This window comes from Haplochromis burtoni, unplaced genomic scaffold, assembly GCF_018398535.1.
Source record: "Haplochromis burtoni strain Fernald_Lab_line unplaced genomic scaffold, NCSU_Asbu1 Contig_137, whole genome shotgun sequence".
NCBI classification, from domain to species: domain Eukaryota; kingdom Metazoa; phylum Chordata; class Actinopteri; order Cichliformes; family Cichlidae; genus Haplochromis; species Haplochromis burtoni.
In genome coordinates, this window is record NW_024582498.1 from 33,475 (window position 1) to 45,541 (window position 12,067).

The following is a 12,067-nucleotide window of genomic DNA, read 5'->3' on the forward strand; positions in this document are numbered from 1 at the left end:
TGCCTGATAGTTGATATTGGGTGTTTGTGCTGATTTGCTGAGTTTGGTTTTTGCATCATGTCCAAACATCTCCACTTTGTTCTTGTCTCTCCAAAGGGCATTGCTCCATCAGATGCAAGAGTCAGCTATTCTGCAGTGTTCTTTTTATATAGAGACGGACTTTCTCGGACAGCCCGTCTAAACATACTCTTTTAGTCTTTTTCTAATTGTACTGTCATGAACTTTAACATTTAACATTCTAACTGAGCCTTCTTTTTTGCATGACTATACGTGTTACATCATGTTTTTGTTTAAAAATATAAAAATTTCAACAATTTCATCACTTATTTCAACACTAAATCCAGTAGCTATCAATGCAAAAGAATCACTGGCATTTAGAAAAGTTTCACTCTGCAGTTCCCCTCGGCTTTTGCTTCATTTTTAGTATGTTGTGGCACTTTGTTATGGTTTGACTTCCTGCTACATAAATTAAGAAAAACTATTCTTTTACTTTTATTGATTGCCCTCCTTTGATGAAGCCACAAAATGTGTGTTCCGTGACAATAACACAAAATTGTTATTTTTTAGCCCAGTGTGACAATTCAAAATCCTCTAAATCGGCATGAAAAACATAAAATAAACATAAATAACCACACTGCACTGTTATCTTTTAGAATTAAATAACCCAGTAATGACTATGAGTATCTTGCAGCACATGGCTAACAAGTGCTGCTAATGCCCAGTATTGCATAGCTCTAAAGGTACCAGTTAGCTGCAATGTGAAAACAGAAAGAAATGTCTATTATTTATTAAAAACTCTCCTTTTCTCTATAGATTCTAATGCTGTCAGCGACAAAATGTTTTAATCATGCTATGGAGTAAGTAGTTAAAATAAGTGGTGATTGTAGGGTCTTTTCCTCTTTGTAAGAGACACAGAAGCACTTAAGCACTAAACTACTATTATTAGATCAAAATAGGGTTGCATTCTATTAAATATGTGTAATGTCCAATGCTGTTGCTAGGTAAAAACGAGACAGCCCAAGAATGTTTTATAGACAATCGCCCCCTCTAGTGGTCAGTTATTTGGAGTGCTGTACTCTGATGGCTGGATGATCTGTGGTGTTTCTTCCATCACTAGAGAAAAGTAGAAAATTGTAGTAATAGTTATAACTGAGCAGAGGAATTTTCAAGTAATTACCTTTGTGTCTCTGTGTCTATTTAATGCTATTTAAAATGTGTGAATATGTAAAATACAATTGGTATATAATAAAAATATAACTTAAAAATGTGTGCTTAAATGGTTATGTGGACTGGTCACCCGTCAAAGCTGCACTTTAATAATGTTGTTCTTGCGTAGTGAGAAAAATCACAGCCTGGATTGTTTTGTTAGCCTCTCATCCTCCTTCATGTAACCAAATCCTGTTTACACCTGCTAGTGAAAACCAGTTAAAGTCATTCAATTTAGCCATGGAAGATGAATTTCACAGTACACTCTGAATGGTGACGTGTTCCCTTCTCTGTTATTTAAACACCTTCTTCCCTAAAAAGAAACAGTCAGAGTCAAAATGATCCTCCATTTGGTGGCGTTTCTTCTTTTTGTGGGGGGCAGAGGAGCAGTGGAAAGCACACAGATTTTGACAGTGTCCCAAAGATGCTTGGAGGATACAAACACTTTTCTCCGGGAAATTAACCAGGATGAACCAAAGGGCTATGCTGTTCTAAGTAAGTGATTGTGATTTTTGTATGGCATTTCTTATGCGCTTGTGTGGCAAGTGGCATTTAATCCACTTTAGCAGAGGAGCCAAGATAGAAAAGTCAAAAATACAGAAATAGATTACAAATTCTCCAGGACAATGCAAGACCATAAGCTTAAGTTCATTTTCACCTTCTCAGAGAATAAAAATACTGCCGCTGGAAGCTTCTGAAAATTACAATGATTAGGTTTTTGTGACTGTCATGCTTACATCAAAATTGATCGATGCATACATCAAATCCGTGACTTTAACCTGCGCAGCTGGTGTAGAGCCTATGAAACTGCATAAGTGTTCAAACGAACTGTAAGAATATTTAAATAGTTAAGATGATGATGTTGAAAGTGTTCATTTCATACCTACATTGTAACTAATTCATACTCATTGTGTGCTTATGTATTTTCAGTGAGACAGTAACAAAGACCAGCCTTGAGGCTAATAACTAACTAACTGTACTACCAGCATAAGGAGTAGCACTGGACATTGCGTGGTCAACACCACCCTCCTGATGGAACCACTGAAATGCAAATCTATGTGGAGCTGTGATAAGAGGCTATAGCTAATAAATGTAGCTGTTAGCTAACACATACTTTTGTAAACTAACAGCTAACTTATGAAGAACAAAATACCTTATAAATCAAAATATGCTAATGCTACTCAAGTTCAATGTAAATGTTACAACTACTTCACTATTTCAATACTTTTTTTAAGAGCCACCAACTATAAACCCTACGCAATTAGCTTCAAAATTCACCCCTATCTGTTTTATTTAACTCCCTTTTCCAGCAACATTAATGACATCACTGTTTGTTTCACACTTACTAATAAAAGTAGGTATGCCAGCTCAGCAGGGGTCTTGGGACACACGTAAATCCAACCTACTAAACCTACTGTTAATGCCCTACAATCCACCTAGAGGGCGCTCATGAGTTAGTCTTCAGTGAATAGAGCCAAATGGCAGAATGAAGTATCTAAGCTTGCTCCTGCCACGGGGGAAAAAAATCTTTTTTTTTGTTATCCAGAAGTCCAAATTTGGGGTTATTTCCTCAAAATTTCAACTTTAAAATTACAAATTTCAAATTATTTTCCAAGGAGATACTAAGTTGAAACTTAACTATATTTTGGGGGATGCACTAGTATGTGTATGTCGTTTTGTGATCAAAATTAGCAAGACACAAGACACTTCTTCTTTATTTGTTATCTAAAGGGTGTCTTTAAAACCTAGAAATTCATGAAAAAGTGAGATTTACTTATATAGTAACACCATGCATCTTTACAGCCAATGGGCCTGTGAATGAATGGCTTTTTTTCTTCCTCTGTGTGTTTTGTCAGTGTATGATGCTTTTGGGAAAGTGGGCAGCAATGTTGTAGGAGGTAACACCAACCAGCCTGGTTTGCTGCAGCAGTGCCGCTCTGCTCACGGCCCCAGCTTTTCTGGACAGTACTGCCAGGTGTTCCTTCGGCAGGTAACAACTAACACGATAAAAAGTCATGACAACCAATAGATATTAGATGAAAGTAAGCATACTTTAAACTAAGTTTTCTTCTTAAACAGGGAAGAGTCCAGTACTTTGTCGGTATTTGTGTACCTGACTCCTGTGAGAAAGATGACGTGCAAACATTGGTGCTTTACGGTCAGTGATTTAAAAATGAATTTATGCGGTATCATCTATACAACACAATATCACTTCTTTCTTTTTTTTTTAAACGTGACTAATTTTCACTTTTCGACAGACCAGCTTCAGTTTAATCAGATGTCCCTCATTCCTCCTTTACCTTCCATCCTGGTCAATCAGTCCACTCAGGAGATGATCATGACTCACTGTTTGTCCAGCAAAATTGCCCCTGATACATCTGATATCACCTGCCTGTCAGTATACGATTACACTGCTCTCACTTTCTTTACTGTTTTATCTGCATGTGCACTTCCATTAGGGTTACCTGTGCAGCAAAGATGAGCATCTCTTCATATGTCCAGGCCTTTAGCTCAGGACACCTTGTTTTTGTCTTGTCAAACTTTATTTTCTCCTGCAGGTTTGTCTGTTGTGTAATGGTAGCAATTCCTCTCGGAGCCACCCTGTTAACAGCTATGATAAGGTGGCAGTGGAAAAGAAAGGTCGAACCTACATTAGAGTCTTCCTGCTTAAACGCTGCGCTCAACCTTTATGGGACCCTGAAGACCAGCAGCTCATCTAGCAGTGAAACTAATAGCTGGAGTTCAGGAGAAAGTAGTAAGTGCAAAGTGCATCATCTAGATTTGCTGAGGAGTAGTACTGCATATCACACATATTATGGTTACTATCTTCAGTAACCAAATAATGCGATTATGTGAGCTGCAGAATCAGTTATTACAGATGTATTTATATTGAGACAATGCTGACCTTGTATAATATTGGTTTTGGCAGATAGCAACCACCCCACACAAACATGCGCTCTTCAAAGCCGTGTGTATGGCTGCCTTCAAGCAATCTCTATACAGAAGACCACCCAGGGCATTTTTAGCACCTCCACATCAATTCCAGTCGGAGGCTACGCTTCACTGAATGGCATCCGTGTTCTCAGCCTGTTATGGATCATATGTGGCCACTCTGCACAGTTCCCTGTAATCAACAGCTTGGGTATGACAGTACATTGATGGTCTCATTACTCCATAACACACATATACTTTCACTTATGTTCATAAGACCTGTGTTGCAGACAATTACAAAGACTGGAGGAAAACTGTTGAAAGCAGCCCTTTCTATGTGCTAACCATAAGTGGACCTGTTTTCATGGCTGTCGATACCTTCTTACTGCTGGGGTGAGACTGGAACAATTTCAGATTGACAGTGTAAACATATATTTTTAATTATTTTATTGCCAGCTTAAGAAATTTGATGTTTTAGGGGTCTGCTTAGTGCCAGGTCCCTGCTGGGCTCTATCAACAAGGCTGAAGACAAACTGAGCCTCAGCCTGGTTGGGAGCTATCTCTTAAAGCGGATTACAAGGTGTTCTATTTTGGTCAGTTAACCAAATTAATTTGTGTCTGCGTCACTCCATTTTTACACTCAAGTAAAAGAGGCTTTCTGCATGTGTTATTCATTTTTTTAAATTGCTGTTCTCTGTCCTCTTTGCAGGATTCAGCCACTGCATCTGTTCATTATGTGTCTAACCATTGGCCTTATCTCTCTGGTCAAGTGGGGACCCTACTGGTTCCCATTTATAGACACAGTGATGGATTGTAAGACATACTGGTGGGCTAACTTACTATTGATCAGTAATCTGCTCCCAGTCCATGAGATAGTAAGTTTAACTTATAATTTAGTCCTACATTGGGTATTTTAGAACAGATTTATTTACCTGTTCTTAACCTTTTATCTTCATATCCCTGTGCAGTGTATTCCTTGGACGTGGTACCTGTCTCTAGACTTCCAGTGTTATGCAACCACTCCTCTCTTGGTTTATTTATACAGACTGTATGTTCACATCCTTTAATATGATTCTGAAATACTGTTAAAGTGATTTCTTCATTCTTGAACTAGAGCATCACTAGGAGCCGTATACATTTTTATTATCTCTGTGGTTGTAATCCTATCCCCTCCATGTTTTATTTGTCAGAAATAGGAGTGTGTTTATGGTTGTGGCAGGTGGCCTCCTCCTGATGACTATTGTGGCCAGTGCTATTATAACTGCACACCTGCAGCTACCAGTCTTTCAGCCATCTACAATGTAAGATTCAATGAAAAACAGCGTTTGGTGAAATGAATATCAAGGTTTTTTGTTTTTAAGTTTCAGTGTTTCCTTTTTCTACAATGCAAAAACATAATTGAGGCTGTCTACCAACTATGCATCTCTTCTTATGATTTCCCAGAAAATGAACTTGTTTATTTTGCAGGACATCTGAGAATTATGTTTTGTATTACTATGTGAAACCCTACACGAGATACGGGCCATTTCTAATAGGGATCTTGACCGGAATATATCTGACAACAAAGAAAAATCCACTGTTAAAGCAATGGGTGAGAGCATTTTGACAGGTTTCAATCCCAGACCGTGGCTTAGTCTTTTCTGAGAATTTAAAAACAGCATATGCCTTTTGGTTTATAGCCGAGCCAGAATTTGAACATTTGCCACCACACTTATGTGCTTATCATGTCTGTTGTTTCAGTGGCAGGCAGCACTTGGTTGGCTCTGTTGTCTGTCACTTTTGGCTCTTTTGGTTGGATTGCCCTACATCCTGAAGGAGACGCCAGCCAATCCATCTGTGCCACATGCCCTGTATCAAGGGCTGCATAGACCACTCTGGGCACTGGCTGTGACCTGGATTATACTGGCCTGTGAGGAAGGCTATGGAGGTAAACCAGGTGTTGGGATGAACTAAATCCCATATCTCTACATTAACAGTAATAACAATATATGAAAGCACATAGTATGTTAAAGGAAATTGAGTCTGTATGTTCTTATTTTTATATGTCTTTATATTTTCTTGTTTTTTATCACTCCAGGCTTTATCAAGAGGTTCTTATCCTTGACTTTCTGGGTTCCTCTTTCCAATATCAGCTTCGCCTGCTATCTCATACACCCTGTCTTCATCATCCTGTACATTGGCTTTCAAGAGACCCCAATCCATTACACAGACATCAATTTTGTAAGTATTTCATGTTGCACGTTCTGTTTTAGTGTGCTTATTTCAAATGATTTGGCACAGTTCTTCATAACATCAGACTTTTCTCCTCTGCTCAGATGTACCTGTTCCTTGGCCACCTGGTGCTGACATTGGCAGTGAGCTACATGCTCACTGTGTTAGTTGAGAAGCCCTACCTGCTCCCAAAATAGAGCAGGGCATGAACGTGCCCAGCTATTCACATCCTTAATAACTACCCTCATTATCTTTGTTTATGCATTGTGATCTCTAACACTGCTTTTATTTATAGCTGCTTTTGTAGCTAACGAAGCAATTTAATTAAAAACTTGGAAGTATGCTTTTAGTGTGTGTGCGTGTGTGTGTGTGTGTGTGTGCTGAGGTTATTATCTGACACAGTAAACACAATTTACATATCTGACAAGTCGCTATGGGTTGATGGAGAAAACATCCTGCAGGGTCACATGACATTTTCTTGACTACATTTTTATTGCCTCACATGTCCATGTTCTTGATGCCTTGCAGATACCACACAAGAAAAAGATAACTTGTCACCATGTGTTAGCGTAAGGTGCAGACATTTTGAGCAACCCCGTATTTCTTTATATTATCTCAGGAAAATGGGAAATAGGTGCAGTGATTTACTGAAGCGTGCCAACATAGATGGAAATACAGTAAATAAGGCAAGAACAGAGTTCAAATTCTGAGAAACAGACAAAAAGTTTATGTTTAGTATGACCACCTTTAAGCCCAAACTCTCTTTCTTGAAGTAGTCTTCGGGAGTAGTTCTCCAGGCATCTTGAAGGACATCTTTAAATGTTGGCATCCTTTCATTCTGATCTCTGTCAACATGATCCCACACTGCTTCAACAATGTTGCCGTTTTAGTCATGTCTATGTGCCACTGATTGACTGAAATCACAAACCATGACAGAGACAGCACTGTGTTTATGGCTGTAGATACTCACTGGTCTTCCTGTCTTCTCTGTACATATTGACAATGATTTGAACCAAAACTTTCAAATTTGGATTCATCACTCCATTACACCTGTTCCTATTGATTTTCAGTCCAGATCTTTTGTAATTTGGGATACCTTAACCATTTCTCCCTGTTTACCCTTCTTTTTGACAGCTACCCGTCTACTGAGACCATTTTTTTGGCAAACAGTAGATAGATCAGCTGAAGGACCAAATGTATGTCTCAGACCTTGTGTCAAGTCTTTGTTTCCTATTTCTTAAGTGCATGACTTTCAGACATTGTTCATTTGTTGTAGATAGTTGGGCTGCCACTTCTTCTTTTGTCCGGTTTCCTCAAATTTTCAAAGAACGCACGCTCTTTGGGAATCCCTTTGTTGCAAAACAAACTATTATCTTTGGTGTTTTTCATAGATTTAATGGAGGAAACTGGGTTAAAAAAATCATGTTCTTTGTAACAGGCTGCCAATATCAAAATGTTTGAAGATATAATTTAAAATTGGTTGTTTGCTAAGCTATGTGTAGACACAACACTGGTTCATCCCTTGAGGTCGATCGCTTTTTTATGCTTGAGTGATTCATAGGTCAACGTGAAGAGCAAAGTTTTTTTCTAGCAGGAGAAAAAAAAAAGAAGAAAACTTAAAAAATGAGAAAATGAGTAGTCATTTCAACACCAGTGCACTGAAAATGAGAGAAAAAGTTGCCAATGTATAAAGAAAGGTTTTGAAAGACTTTGAAAGCCTGGAGAACTAGTGCTCATGATAGTCTGGCCTTGGAAGCAAAATATAAAGAAATGAGCAATGGCTCAGGACTGTTGCATAGTAATGTAGGTATTCAAGCCCATTAGCCCTTTAAGAAAACCAAGCTCTGACTGTACATAGCCAGCCTGTAAGCAAGGTACAGATGGATGTGGTTGTGACTATAGTTATATACCTAAAACAACTACTACATCATTTGTGGTTGTCAAATATATATATATATGCCTTTTTCTTTTACTGAAATTACAGAAAAATACATCGAACACTCTTCTTGAGTGTCTAAGTGCTTTTCTGCTTTTCTTGCAACTGACTCATAGCTCACCCCACCATCATTTCCCTACCATTAACTTTTCTGATCAAGACAATACGTTTGAATTAGACCATGTTTTCACTTCACTTTCCATGTCAGTGACTCATCTTAAAGTGAAACTGATTGACGAGATCACGGCAAAAGGTTTTAAATGTTTGGTGACGCAAAACACACGGCTACGTTTCCATGAAAGCACTTAAAGTTACGACAAGTTTGGTTCTATCAAGATGCAAAATGTTTGGTGAGCAGCCTTAAAGAAAATCATTGTTTTCTCCATTGTGTTGCTTTTCTCTGCCACATACACAAAGACACACATTACATTTTTACTTGAGTAGTCTCTGCTTTTGTAAAATGTTGTCAAGTGGTTTAAAAACTCTTAATAATAGATCTATTTAGCTCATGTTTGACAAAAAAATCTGTATCACTCAAATTTTAGACAAGTTTTCCAGCTGCAGCATTTAGTGTGTCATTATGTAAATAATGTTTTGGTGACCTCGCCTTAATTGGTTATGGAACATCATCCTTTAGCTGACGCTCTCACGTACACGCAAAAACAAAACACGGCTGTGACGCACACTTCTTTCATGTGCGGGACCATTCTCACCCCCGCCATACTGCCCTAGAAGTTCTGGGAGAGAGAAAGAGAGAGGGAGCACATGCCGGGCTGAACAAGTTGGTGTAACAACATGGTGTAAAAATACATCTTGCTTTGGTAAGATGATACTTTTCTCTCCATGACTACACGACTCCATGGGGCCATGTCCCAATGACATGCTCGTGGTGGAGCAACTTGTCTGCCAAATGCTTTTAAAAAATAGTTTTAAGGTTTGTAATGCTGCAAAAATACTTTACGATTGTGTTTTTGTGTAACAAATAAAACTCTATCCAACCAACAGAACGAAGAAATTGGAACATGGACCTTAGGTTGACTAACATCTTCCTCTCACCCTCTGCTCTATGGGCTCTAGGGGACTGTCCAGAACAGAGCTAGCCCTCTTTACTAGTCTATTAAACCATTTCCTATCCCTCTCTGTGGTTCCACCTCCCCAGCAGAGAACCGTATAAAAGATAGCAGAAGCCATCACAGTGTCATAAAAGGTCCTTTGTAATGTTCTGCACATCCTAAAAGACTTCAGCCTGCCCAGTAAATGGAGCTGACTTTGGCCCTTCTTGTTTTGACCAGTCCAGTTTATTGTTAAAGTGAACACCCAGAAATGTGTACGTCGGTCCACTTGGTACCGATCAAGCCTGCCGCCATCGTGAAATGCAGAGTTTTGGAGCCAAATACAGATGGATGGAAACTAAACCAAAAACAAAACAAACTCCAACAAAGTCCGTTAGGAGAATAGACTAAATCCACAACTGGCTGGAGAAATGTGGGGAAGTTAAGAGACGCACAAAGAAGGGCAACCTGGGAAAGCAGACATGGCTTCCCCTGGAAAGGGAAAAAGTAAACTAAACCCAAGACACTGAAGAAATCCCCAAATTAAAACTAGAAATAAGTATTATAAGTAAACGGAGAAACACCATCACATATATGTACTTATCATAAGGGAGATGAAGACTCAAAAGGCAAACTAAGACTCCAAAAGAAGAAAATATAACAAAGGATTCAACCACAAGACCCAGAAACAGACCTAGGCCAGGATCATGACAGCCACAGCACCCTGTGAATCTATGGCAGAAAAAATGCATATCCTTTAACAGTTACATTATAACAAGTTCAGATTCATTAAATCAATAATTTTTCCATCTATACAATTCAGGGGAGGTAAAACTTATTCCAACTGCCAATGGACAAAAGGCAAGGCGCATGCTGGCATATACTCAACAACACATTCACACCTACAGCCTAACTCCATGCATGTGTTTGGACTGTGATTTCATTTTCTAAATCTAAAATGTTACCACAAAATACCAAATCCGGCCTCAGATCTTTTTTCTAAAGTAAAATAACAGAAGATCCCAACAGAAGAATGAAAATTTAAGTAAAAACAAACGCAGCGAAGACAAACAGATACACACTAAATGTCCATTAATATTCCCTGTGTTGCTTGGTAGATTTTCAAAGCCCCCGACAGGAAAGCAACAGCTGTGAGGACGCGAGCGTTACATAATGGCACAAATGAGTAAAATGATATGACACGGTTTCAATGGTTTGTGTCCTCATCCAGTCATTCAGGAAACGTGTCACTGATTTGCATGCGCAACAAACAATTATGATGCAGTGCTTTGTCAAAGCTGTTGTTGTTTTAGAGTTTGAAAGGATTAAACCAAAATACTCATAGAAAATCTGTTACACTGATATTTTTTTCTCTTAGTTTTGATGTATTGCTGTTTTATTGGACAGTGCTGGCTCCTAAACTACTATTTACAATGTGCTGATTTTAAAGCGGTAAAATGATCCGTTCCCGTCCTCTCACCTGTTCCAGGGAGGATGATGCAACAGCCTTGAATCACTTAGTTATAAATCTGTCCATCCCTTAAAGACAGGAACATGGGAAAGATTAGCTAAGAGAGAAGATATTTTACAGTTTTCCCTGCTGATAAAGAGCTCCATTATGACCATTCATGCTACACCAAAGTAATGAAGTAATAGATAATAATAAATAACAGTTAACTTCCTGTTTTTTCACCATCTACTATTGGAATGTCTGTTTTGGTTTGTTTTGTTCATAATGGGCCAACAGTGAAAAAATAATCCTTTCATTTTTCATTGTAATTCACAAATACTTTCAGTTTTATAATTAGAGGACATCCCGGGCAATGAATGAACAGAAATATTCTCCAGTTTTACACATTTATTTCTTACAATTTTCAGCCCTAAAACTTGTAACTATCTAATTTCTCCATAAGCATTTCATTTTGTGCAGAAAAACTGAGATGAAGTGTACATTTTGAATTTCTTTTTTCCGATATAAAGATATATTTGAGAGTAAATGAGTAGTTAAACTTCTTTGAGCTGATAGAAAAAGTAGTTTCATCAGTCCGGCCCACCTAAGAACAAAGTGGTCCATGATTTAAAATGAATTTGACATCACTGTCCTGAAGTAACCAAATGACTCATTGGTCTTCAGATTCTTTCTTCACATTTAGCATACGATGAGTATTGTATAGCACTATAAGACGATCACTCTCTGAATCCACATCTCAAAAGATAATTTGCTTCGTTTCCCAGAACTCTTCACCACTGACAACAGGGCATTGTTGCTTTGCCAGAGTAGTTGAAGGGGTATTAATTTCTCAAGGAAAATAGCCCTCATTGTTAAAGGTGTGCCGCTAGCACAGTTTAATCAGACAGGAACTTTAATTACATGAAAATAACTGAAATAGTATATGCTGTATTTTATTATATGTGTAATATCTGTTGTTATTTAAATACCGCTGTAAACTGGGGTTATTGGGGATGGGACAGAAACAAACAAGATTTTAAGATTTTTTTTTCCTGCAATCAGAATCTACAATTGAGGATAAAAATGATTTGAACAAGAAACCAAACAGACAATTAAACAACCGCAACTCAAGTCTTCAGTCTGTAAAGTAGGCCATCATTGAAACGGCCTGTAAATATAGATATCGGGTGTTAGATCGGCACATGTCCACTATATCAGGTAACCGACTTTGTACTTGTGGGGAGACAACATTTAAAAATAGACTCACACCCCGAGACCACC

General features: G+C 38.3%; 2 protein-coding genes across 2 annotated transcripts; both read left to right on the forward strand.

The window, feature by feature from the left end:
* The first annotated feature begins 1,551 nt into the window (after positions 1-1,551).
* Positions 1,552-3,716, forward strand: LOC121815120 (O-acyltransferase like protein-like). The gene is made up of 5 exons (XM_042224414.1): positions 1,552-1,701; positions 3,063-3,196; positions 3,286-3,364; positions 3,465-3,604; positions 3,666-3,716. Coding segments are annotated over exons 1-5 (405 nt in total). The 5' UTR covers positions 1,552-1,700.
* A 1,319-nt stretch (positions 3,717-5,035) lies between these two features.
* On the forward strand, positions 5,036-6,674 carry oacyl (O-acyltransferase like). Its single transcript, XM_042224378.1, has 5 exons — positions 5,036-5,438; positions 5,605-5,728; positions 5,878-6,064; positions 6,215-6,357; positions 6,453-6,674. Exons 1-5 carry the CDS (start codon positions 5,344-5,346, stop codon positions 6,543-6,545), a joined length of 642 nt encoding a protein of 213 aa, XP_042080312.1. The 5' UTR covers positions 5,036-5,343; the 3' UTR covers positions 6,546-6,674.
* The last annotated feature ends 5,393 nt before the right edge of the window (positions 6,675-12,067 follow it).

What these genes read in the sequence shown, in the direction of transcription:
- oacyl (XM_042224378.1), top strand. Translation starts at nt 5,344, where the DNA reads ATGGTTGTGGCAGGTGGCCTCCTCCTGATGACTATTGTGGCCAGTGCT. An exon ending in GTCTTTCAGCCATCTACAAT is followed by an intron (nt 5,439 to 5,604) that starts GTAAGATTCAAT and finishes TTTATTTTGCAG; the next exon opens with GACATCTGAGAATTATGTTT. An exon ending in CTGTGAGGAAGGCTATGGAG is followed by an intron (nt 6,065 to 6,214) that starts GTAAACCAGGTG and finishes TTATCACTCCAG; the next exon opens with GCTTTATCAAGAGGTTCTTA.
- LOC121815120 (XM_042224414.1), top strand. An exon ending in GCCAGGTGTTCCTTCGGCAG is followed by an intron (nt 3,197 to 3,285) that starts GTAACAACTAAC and finishes CTTCTTAAACAG; the next exon opens with GGAAGAGTCCAGTACTTTGT. An exon ending in CTGATATCACCTGCCTGTCA is followed by an intron (nt 3,605 to 3,665) that starts GTATACGATTAC and finishes CACTTCCATTAG; the next exon opens with GGTTACCTGTGCAGCAAAGA.